The 10,971-nt window shown below is 43.6% G+C and overlaps 1 protein-coding gene across 2 annotated transcripts in view; it reads right to left on the reverse strand.

Moving 5' to 3' along the window:
• The window catches only part of MAN1B1 (mannosidase alpha class 1B member 1), a 31,664-nt gene extending 21,237 nt beyond the window's left edge, over window positions 1–10,427 (reverse strand). Inside the window, exons 1-6 of one of the 2 annotated variants that reach the window (XM_050926350.1) lie at window positions 10,236–10,427; window positions 7,720–7,828; window positions 6,840–6,967; window positions 5,255–5,415; window positions 3,268–3,377; window positions 916–1,101 (exon numbers count right to left, since the gene is read on the reverse strand). In XM_050926350.1, the coding sequence (XP_050782307.1) occupies window positions 916–1,101; window positions 3,268–3,377; window positions 5,255–5,415; window positions 6,840–6,967; window positions 7,720–7,828; window positions 10,236–10,358 (817 nt within the window). In that variant the 5' untranslated portion in view covers window positions 10,359–10,427. The remainder of the gene's footprint in view (window positions 1–915; window positions 1,102–3,267; window positions 3,378–5,254; window positions 5,416–6,839; window positions 6,968–7,719; window positions 7,829–10,235) is intronic. The other variant, XM_050926351.1, reaches the window with a different exon arrangement.
• Window positions 10,428–10,971: the final 544 nt, after the last annotated feature.

Here is a 10,971-nt window from a genome sequence, read left to right on the forward strand (position 1 = left end):
GGCGGTGGCAGTGCACAGAACCCCGTGGGGGCGCCGCCTAGGAGCCAGACCTGCTGCTGGCTGCTTCCAAGGTACAGTGCAGCATCAGAACAGGTAGAGACTAGCCTGCCTTAGCTGGGCAGCACAGCTGATGGGACTTTTAATGGCACGGTTGGTGGTGCTTACCAGAGACGCCAGGACCCAGTACTGGGTCGTGACCTGCAGTTTGAAAACCACTGCCTTAATCACAGATCTGTGTGGATTCTGTGTCTTATATACTTATAGTAAAAACAAATAAGTTATTAGCTTTATTCCTTTAAGCATTGCAGATCCAACAAAACACTGAATTATTTTCTGGTTTACATACAGAATTGTTAACTAAGTTCCATATGCAGTATATCTTTACTAACAGTGATCATACACAAGCTAAGAGATCCCAGACTGACTTTGCAAGACTGTGACTTAGAAAGGTCCCCCCCAGTATCTTAGTAACCATAGCACCATCATGAGGCACTGGTTGTTTTAGTACGGAAACAACCACAGGCAGACCTAATAATCCAATCTCCAATTTCTAGCATGAATGCCAATTCATCAATAGATATAGCCAGCAAAATTATTCCACAAATGCTTTTACATATCAGATGCAGTTGGAAGGAACACCTTAAAAACAAAGAAGTGCCCCCCTAAACAGTAAATTTTTGGATTTTCCCCATGGACAAAATGAAATTTGCTCAGCCAAAGTGTAATCAATTGCCTTCGTTAAGGAGCTCTGAACATATTCGTTCAATAGATACAGAGAATCCCCCAAAGCTACTGGAATAAAACATTTTGCCTCTCAGCCACCAAGCATAAAATGATAAATTGGCCTTAACGGCAACTGTTGGAACCAGAAAAGTACTGAGGTGGGAGAAACATAGGAACAGGGAAGAAAATTACCTTCTTTTAAGCCTAAAATCCACATGGTATCCAAAGCATCAATTAACGTAAGACCGAGTCCAAACCACTCGCTGTAGGATTTGGACAAAGGCTTCAGTTCATCATGTCCCCAGGCAAACTCTTTATAACCTTTCCATGCATGGCGGAATGCTTCTATCACAGCCATCTGACGTTCATTTATGGGCACTGTGAATGGAAACCAACACCTTGTTGAAGAATGCTGAAGCTCAGAGTTATGCAGCCATATGAGACTCTTCTCCACAAACTCTACCCAAAATCAAGAGCCCTCATCTCTGCAACTAAAGATTACATTACACTGGCTTCAGTTACCTGAAGTTATTCCTTTTTAATAGGGTCTTTCCAACCTGCAGTAAGCGGTCAATATTTTTAACCAATGATTTAGTGAGTCAGCAATGGAAATCTCATTAACACTGAACTCCAAAACTAATATTTAGAGAAATACACACAAAAAACTATGTTAATGTTAAAAGAGCATTATTAAGGTGGCCAAGTCAAGCATTTTTAACTTAAGATATCCCAGAATTAAGGCTGCCTGTAAAAACTTAATTCAGTCCCCTTGCGAGTATGCATTATGATACAGTTTTAGTTACATGATAATAATTTTTTACTACAGGATCCCTATCTCATTCCTCTACTGCCCAATTTCAAGTCCCTGCTCCAGACCATGGGGGTGCTAGAGCTTTTCACAGAAAAGACCACCAGAATTTATCAGCAAAACAACTTATTTTCCCTAGCCTTCATCTCGAAAACAGCTGAACAGTTTTGGTTGAAATTTTCCAAAAAACAATTCAGCCTGAGGCAGACATCCAGCATGAAAAATTTCAGCCCAAGTGGTTAAAGTCTGGCAAAAAGTTATGAGCAACTGAAGAACGGGTCTTATTATGGGAGTGTCTGGCAACCCTAACAACAGGTGTTGCTATCAGTCCCACCTATATTAAGGGAACTTAGACTTCAGGATGCCTATGCACTGCATCCTATTACAGGTAAAGCCCAGGGTTTGCAATAAACAAGAACTGCGTCCGACTAGCTCATCGGACAGCAGATTCCCAGATTCTTTCCTGCACTGGGAGAGCAACTGAAGAGACAGCTGCTGCAGCTGTCTATTCCTGGTAATCCTCAAAAGCAGTGTGTGATTAATTAAATGGAGGAAGTCACTTCCTTTCCCCCCGACCAGTCTCCAAGAGACCAGCAAATCACTGTTGAGAAAAAAAGTCGCCCTTTTCAAGCCATCTCTCTAAACAGCTATTTTTCCCAATGGGAGGGCATTTCTCCTTTTGGGAGGTGGAGCAGAGAGAAAAATCAGGCCATGCTGCCTATTTTCAGTGCTATTCCTATTTTTCAATTTCAGGGAGAGAGAAAAAGGCAAGAGAGGCCAATTTAAATAAGGGGAGGAAGGTTGTACATGAAGGCATGCACACACTGGGAAACCAGGAAAAAACAGTAGCAAGACATATTTAAATGGGAGGGACCAAATGCTTCACCAAGCAAGGGGAATGTACATTTTGCAGAGCAGGGAATCTGGTTGAGGGCAGGTGCCTACAGCACTCCTCAACACAACAATGTCATCTCCTGGCAAGGCAAAGGAGAAGCCAATAACCAGGAAGCTCTCAAAAACATTCCCTAGTGTAGGGCCATCCTGGTTCCACTGCTGTCCACTTACACAGGAGGCATTGCTGCTGCAGAAATAAAGACAGCACTTTCATTAAGCATAAGTAAGTATAGTTTAAATATACTCAATTTAATAAATCACTCTGGGGCTTATGGTTTACTGTGGTTTGTTTCTGAATCTTCCATTTCATTACCAATGTTATCACGCAGTATCCAGGTCAAGGTTAGGGTACAGATGCATGCACCCAATATACATCAGAAGCAAAAACACACACTTTGTTTGGGAGTGGCAAGCAGGTAGAGGTGAGCTGCACAGTGGCCGCAAATACAGCATGCAGTCTATCGATACATGATCTGGCAATTACAGCCATGTATGCTGTGCCATGGTAACAACTAGTACATCTGATGCAATATTCGTGCATCACTATTTTCATATTCTCAGTATTATTTGTGAATCACCAAAAACCTTGAAAAAACATGCACCTGTAGGTTGTCACAGCAGATCATATATGCTGCAGGACTTAGATGTTCTAGATGAACAATGCATAACCTCTTTTAATTCAGTTCTTCCCCTTTCCCACAGGAAGCAACTTTATCTTAGCTAAAAATAGCAGATTTAATTAAGGGGATGGCATAAGTTTGACTGTGAATGTGAACAGGGAGATATAAACATCCAAATCTCATGGTCAATAATGAGAAAGGTGCTGGTCTCTAGCCTACTACCTGGCTCTTTCTGATCTTCCTCTTCCACAGATGATGGTTTTTCTGGTTCCTTTATTTTACTGGAAGGAGGTTCAGTGTTTTGGTCAGGTTCTATCACTGCTCCTCTCCAACTGCAAGTACAAGGTATTTCAATAATATTTAACTAGATTAAAACAGACGAGTTAAAATGGATTATCCTTATCTCTACTGTCAAACATTGTTCATTTCATATTTTCACAACAGCTTGATAAAGAGGGAACTAAATATCAGAGGGGCAGCCGTGTTAGTCTGTAGCCACAAGAATAATGAGGAGTCCGATAGCACTTTAAAGACTAACAGATTTATTTGGGCATAAGCTTTCGTGGGTAAAAAAAAAACAAAAAAAAAACCCAACCCACTTCTTCAGATGCATGGAGTGAAATTACAGATGCAGTATAAATATACTGACACATGAAGAGAAGGGAGTTACCTTACAAGTGGAGAACAGTGTTAACAAGGCAATTCAGTCTGGGTGGATGTGGTCCACTGGACATCTCATCAATTATTGGGAGTGGACCATATCCACCCTGACTGAATTGGTTTTGTTAACATTGGTTCTCCGCTTGTAAGGTAATTCCCTTCTCTTCATGTGCCAGTATATTCATGCCTGCATCTGTAATTTTCCCACCATGCATCTGAAGTTGGTTTTTTTTACCCCCGAAAGCTTATGCCCAAATAAATCTGTTAGTATTCGAGGTGCCACCAGACTCCTCGTTGTTTTTTAGGGAACTAAATGACATTTTGATCAGGGCACATGATAGGAAAAGATCACTTATTGGTTCATTAATCGCTATTTGAAGTCAGTGATTTCTTCCAGGCAAATAGTAACGAATCTTTCATTGAACTGAATTAAGAAACATGAAGGCTTTTAGGATTCCATGAAAGCGTTGCTGCTGTAATGGAATTTCTTAAAGGAATCAGAAATACACAAACTCAAAATGTGTGAAAGATCATTGCATTTGAAATATTACAGGTGTTGTCTTCCAGGTTTGAAATTATTGCATGAATCAGTAGCACTTGATTAAAATAGTATCATTGCAAATGAGAATTAAGAAATCAGCTGTGAACACAGGACAGCAGCAATGTAAAATGCTTGTTTTGTTACATGCTTTTCTCACCAAAGTGGCATCATAAATCATTTTTGAAAAGAATTACATAGACTCCTGAAGGTAAAACCTTATAAACAGTACCAAAGTCAAGAAAAGGTTCAGGTTGAGGGTTAATAGTTTTGACAATGTCCTTTTATGTATCTGTGCATTAATGCAATTTCAATACGAACTTTAGCTACCCAGAGAGAACTCACAAAGCTTGTATGCTAAAAAAAAGATAGACCTTATAGATCCAGTTACTACTACTGCATTAATACTGACATTGTTAATAGCATACTACCGACCTACGCTGAAGTAGTTTTCCTAGATTTACCATCATTGCTGCCAATAGTATCGCTCTAGTCAGTGGTAGCAATGCTGGGAGTGCTTGGGTAGATAAGATTCTATAATCACTGTGAGAGGGTTTAGATGATATGATGGCTAGAACACTAGCGCAGACAAGGTGCCACTGCTACTACCAACTGAGCTGCACCAGTGGCAGCAAGGGTGAGAAAAATTTTAGGAAATTATATCTAGTGTAAACATACCATAGGTTTCTGTGGTCAACTTTTACTATTCTTTCTATATTGAACAATGAAGTCGTTGGTACAGTGCTTAGTCTAATGGGGCCTCAAACCCTGAGTAGAGCCTTTGGGCACCAAACACTCACCTAACCAAGCAAATCAATCTAGCAAAAATCAACACTCTGCTGTTATACAAGGCCAAAGAAGCATATAAGTAAAACAACATTCTAGGCAGACTATGAAAAGCCCTCACAAATTTGTACATTCATCTTTTTCCCAATAGATTCTGAGAGAATAAAAACAAAACTAGAAGACTGCTCCAGCAAATTGTAACTATTTGGAAATACTTCTACCTACCTAATAATGGACTTATCTGTTTTCTCTTCTTTATCAGCCTGGCCACCTTCTTCCTCAGTCTTGCCAGCAATATCTTGGGCCTTTACCCTTGCATCTCTCCGTGGAGGTCTGATCTGCAGATTAGGAGGACCACGTCGGACATGAAGCAGCCTTGAATGTTTCTAAGAAAGAAAGGCAAAAGTAAACCAAGATGCATATGATCTACTGCATGGGTGGCCAATACCCAGTCCAGAAGCATCCTAGAGTTCTACAATGCAACCTGAAAATACCCTCATTTTTAATATAGAGATGTAGTGCAGGGGACTACAGGTCACAGCATGCAACCCTTCATCTCAACCAGACAGGCTGAGGAGGAGGGAAATCATGTTTGAATTTTTTAATCTCTGGTAAAATTGTACATAGCTCCTTGGGTAACAGTTACGAGTGAGGATATTAGGCTACCTGTATCATTACGTACGTACGTACGTGTGTGTGTGTGTATAAAAAACACAGAGCACTGTCAAAAATGTGAACTTGTCATAAACATATATATAACAAGGTACAACAATTGACACTAGTTATAACAAAGAGATGTGTTCCTAAGGGCTTACACAATGCAGAAGTGATCCAATACCAGGAATTCTTTTTCATAGTAGATGTACATTATACAAATTAGAAGAAAGCATCACATGAGAGATCATTTTCATTTAAAACAAAGAATCCTAAATTCCCTGAACTAATTGTGTGAACAGGAGAATGTGTGTGGAGACACATACACACTTTAAACAGAGCTCCTTTTTCCTATTACTTCCCCAATGAATTTCTTGGAAACCAGACCGTTTGTATGATCCGTTAGAAGCGTATCCATAAAATAAATAACTTTCACACCCCTTTAGGGGATCTCAGAGTTAGAGAGCGACCAGATTTTTTATTATTTCCATCTATTCTGGGAAGCTGTTGCAGTTTACCAGAGATGCCAACTACCCTCTGACTCATATTCAACTGTACACACTCCAGCCAGCCACAGAGCCTGGGCTGAGGTTTGGAGTTAGAGGGGTTAGAGCACATATTGCTGAATGGGAGGCAGGCAATGGTGGTAGGCCTGTGCCTCTAGACCAAACACAAGCAGATTCATCAAGATAGTAAAATGGAGCCTAGAATACCAGGTCATAACAGCGTGAAGTATCAGCAGTGACAAGCACACCAGTGGTTTAGGAAACATACTGAACACAAGTTCACTATTAAACAAAGCCCATATGTCATCTCCTGAGAATTCCAGAAATATCTTACCTCCCAAATGCTTTCATTGTATATTAGTGCTCCTATTAGACAGCTGACTAGCTCCTTCAGATTGAGCTAAGAAGAGAGTTCTCAGAAATCAGAGCAATTCTCTCCTCTTTAAGTCTATGGATACAAACAAAAGCCAGAAATACTACACTGGAACCAAAGCCTTTCTTGAGAGTTGAGTTCTCTACCCATAGGAAATTAATTCTTACACCAGGCCTTCATTTCTTTTTCCTTTACAACTGTTGGAATTAAATGCTATTTGTAGCTTTCACAAACCCTATTAAGTAGGGTTAAGAGGAGCATTTTTTCCTTGCAATACCTGAGGTGAAAGCTCTGGGTAGTTGGCATCTGCTTTCTGCGGTGCTGGTAAAACAGCTGGATTTGCTGGTTTCAATCCAGGGATTTCTAGTTCTGTCTTCTGATCTTCTGATGATTTGTTCATTATACCTATATGTATAAAATACATTCAGTACACATCAAACTACCTTGCATAAGGAATTAATAGTTTCGAAGCTAGCTGGAAAACTAACTCTCCCCACACCAAATGTAGATAAGCCCTAAGGTAATCACCTGTATTTTGTATGCAAGTGATACCTTTGCCAAAAAAGGCAGCAAGCTACAGAAGTCAACAGATCTTACATGTCTAACTGAAAGTGTTAAATTACAAGCCTCCGTAACAGATTGAGATTTTTTTTGTTGATTTTAAAAAAAAAAAACAAAAAAAACTTTTCAACGCTGTAAGAAGGCAGTGTTGAAGGCAAACTTAGACCTGTTTCCCAAAAGTGCTTAAAGAGTTCAAGCCTTCTGCATAATCACAATGAAGAGAGATTGTTTATCTTACCGTCTAAGTCTTCAGGTTTGGGCTGATATTTCATTTATTTTTTAAACTAAGTACTAAGGATGTTTGCAGCCTCTAAACTCATTATTAGCCAAAACAAAATGTCACTTCAGATATTTAGGATAAAGAACCAAAATGAACCAACTGTTATTCAAATTTTTTAAAAGTAACGGATAGAGTAGTTTCTACCTGAACATTTGCAATAAAATGTATGTCACATTTACTAAACTTCTAAATAAAATATTTTTTTATGGAGACGTAGAGCACACCTTGTAAAAATGTAATTACAAAAACTAATAAGCAATTTTTTAACCATTTATGACATTTATTAGGGCAACCTTGAACTGTATGAAAGACGTACTTTTCCACTGTTCCCCCATGTTTGTGTATGAAATGACTCCACAGACTGCCAAGAAGGCAAACAGGAAGAGAATTACACTCCGCTGTAGTCGAGAAAGCTGTTTCCATTTCTTTGAGAAAGAAAATAAATAAGAGGAAGACTCTTTAGCATGACAAGTAGAAAGCCAGCCCATTGCTGTCAAACAAACCAACACATGGAAGTTCTTTCAGAGTAAGAAATGAAATTGATTATGTGTAAGTTTTACACTGTTTCCTATTTTGAAAATAGATCAGTTACTTTGTCATGATATGGAAACTAGCAACACAGCATGCTAGCATATGGTAGGCTAGATTTGAGAACAATATTAGAGCAACCCACTGCCGGAGTCTGTAGAGATTTGAGAAATTGCACCGTGATAAATCTCCCAGACAGATCATCAGCTACAGTACACGGATTTTTACAGCAATCTTTCACTGGCTGATCTATGCATCTGCCCAGATTTGGTTCTAGAAAAGAGCCAAGAGGCTCCTCCCTTCTGGCCAACAAGGTGCCCACAAGGGACATGAAAGCAGAAGAAAAATAGGTGAGGGGAGGAGGAAGAATGAAAAAATGACAGTGCATCAAAAGAGGAAGCTTAAAAATAAAATAAGCATCTCAGGCTGGAGAGGAAAAGCAAGACACTCCACCTCGAACAATCACTCTTTGTGAAACTGTTATGTAAATAAGAGACAGTCACCAAAAAAAGACAACCACCCACATTCAGCTTTGGGAAAGTGCAGTAAACCAACAGCATAATTAACAAGAAAATAAAAGACAAGAGAAGGTTCACACTTAAGTACAATCCTATGAAATCAGAAGCCAGAGTACAGTAAAAACCAGCCTTCTATTACAGATGTTCAGTAAACTGCATTTAGTGATAGCATTTTGGGTCTTGTATATTTTAGTGCCCCCACACCATACATACCATTTCACTAGCCCTTTTTAAAAAAAAAAAAAAAACCAGAGTAACAGCTTGCTGTTAAGTTTTTGCACTAGGAAACCCTTCCCTCACTGGACATAGCAGCATTTGGGCACATCCCTCAGTTTCCCAGAAGCTCTTCTGCCCCAGGGTACTTCCCACAAGCCTTACACTCCACTCCTACCAGGGTTGAGAGACCAGATGCATCCACACTGTTGCAAGCAACCACAGGCCACAAACATTTCAGTGAAGACTGACATGTCAACACATTTCACTCTGCCAACCAGCATAGACATACATTTCCTGTTATTCCCTAAACTGATCATTGTGTTGCAGAGGTCCCAAACTGTGGGGCACATTACCCTAGGGGGCACAGAGGAACATTCAGAGAGTGCAGCTAGGACCCAGCCCTCCCCCACAGGGGGGCAGAGAGGGGAGCTATCCAGCCTTGCTCCTGGCTCTACACCCAGGGCCCCGGCTGCCAGCCCCAGCCCCTTTTACTCCTGCTTGCGTTCCCTGCTCCCGGCAATGGGCACGGGGAGAGGCGGACAGGGTAAGGGGGGGTTGAGGTAAAAAGTTTGAGGACTACTGCTATACACTGATCTTGTACATCCCTCCCCAACACAAAGAGTGAGAGGTTTATATTGCTCAATCTCCTATGTCACCTTTTATCACAACTACCTGATCATCCCCAACCTGGTTCCCTCCGGCAAGCAGAACTGCAGCAGCTCACCAGGGTAGGAAGGGAATGAAGTTCCTAACACTTTCACCTCATTTGAGGTGGGAGGGATAGCTCAGGGGTTTGAGCATTGGCCTACTAAACCCAGGGTTGAGAGTTCAATCCCTAAGGGGGCCATTAAGGGAACTGGGGTAAAAATCTGGGGATTGGTCCTGCTTGGAGCAGGGGGTTGGACTAGATGACCTCCTGAGGTCCTTTCCAACCCTAATAGTCTATGATTTCTCTCCTGTCTCAAGAGAGACGAAAGGGTGTGACCCCAGACCCTCCCCATGAACATGTTCACCAGCATCCTGCCTCTTTTCCTTGAGAGGGGCAGGATAAAAGGAGGGGAGTGGCTGTCCAGTGCCCCTCCGGGTATATCCTACCTCTTTTCTTTAGACTGGGAGATGCCGGCCTGTTACCCCGCTTCCCCAGGCAGGGGTGCCTCATGCCCCCTTCCTCCCCATCGAGGGGGCCCTTTCAGTGGGGGAATGCGCACTGCCTGTCCTCCGCACCCCTGCTGAAGTGTCGGAGATCTCCCCAACCCTCCTCCACATCAGGCGGGGAGCACCGCTCCTGCTGCAATGGGGGTCCTGCCACCCCCCCGTACCCCTCAAACACTGGGGGGATTTTCCCTCTTCCCTTGACAGCTGGGGAAACCGGCCCCCCACTTCGGGTGCCACCCCCCATCCCCAGCAGCTCCCCCTCTCTCCAGCGCGGGGCTGGGGCTACCAGGTTCCCCTCAGCCTCCAGCGGGGAGCAGGGTCTCCCCTCAACCTCCAGCAGGGAGGGGGCGGGGAGCCGCGTCACCTGGGCCCCGCCCCTTCCAGCGGGAAGCTGCCCCCCAGCCGGGCCCCTCACCCTCCAGCAGGAGCGCCTCCTCCAGGCCTTGCTGTTGTTGTAGCCGCCTGCCCCCGCCGCCTCCCCGGGGCTCAGCGTCACCGAGATGAAGTCCCGTCGCGGCGGCGGCTGCGCCGAGTACATAACGGCGGTTTCAGGACGCAGAGCCCGGCGCGCGCACGGCTCCCAACCGCCAGCCGCCGTCCGCCCCAACCGCCATTATTCTGCCCCGCAGCCTCCCAGCCGCCACGGGGCGGCGCCGGACGAGCCCGCTTCCGGGTGCCTCTCTAGCCTCCCGCCCTAGCGGGACTCTATGGCGCCCGTAGCAACAGCCTCCCGCTTGCATGCCTTAGCAACGCCGGGCCTCGGCTGCTGGGTGGCCGTGGGGGCCCCAGAGGTGCCCTTCCCCCCATTATCGCGCATTGCGCTGCAAGGGGGAGCGAACCTCATTGTGAAACATTGCCTCCCCCCCCAGATATCCACCGAGGGGTACCACCTTTGTAATGCAAAAAACAAACAAACCCCGCACTAGGGTGACCAGATGTCCCGATTTTATAGGGACAGTCCCAATTTTTGGGTCTTTTTCTTATATAGGCTCCTATTACCCTCCCACCCCCGGCCCGATTCTTTAGACTTGCTGTCTGGTCACCCTACCCGGCACCCTCCCCCACAAAGCAAGCCTACCACAATCCCAACCGCAAGGCAACTCCGCAACCCCGCTTCCAACAGCCGCTAATCGTATCGAGAGAGATAACAC

Source organism: Gopherus flavomarginatus, chromosome 17 (assembly GCF_025201925.1).
Source record: "Gopherus flavomarginatus isolate rGopFla2 chromosome 17, rGopFla2.mat.asm, whole genome shotgun sequence".
Taxonomy (NCBI): Eukaryota; Metazoa; Chordata; order Testudines; family Testudinidae; genus Gopherus; species Gopherus flavomarginatus.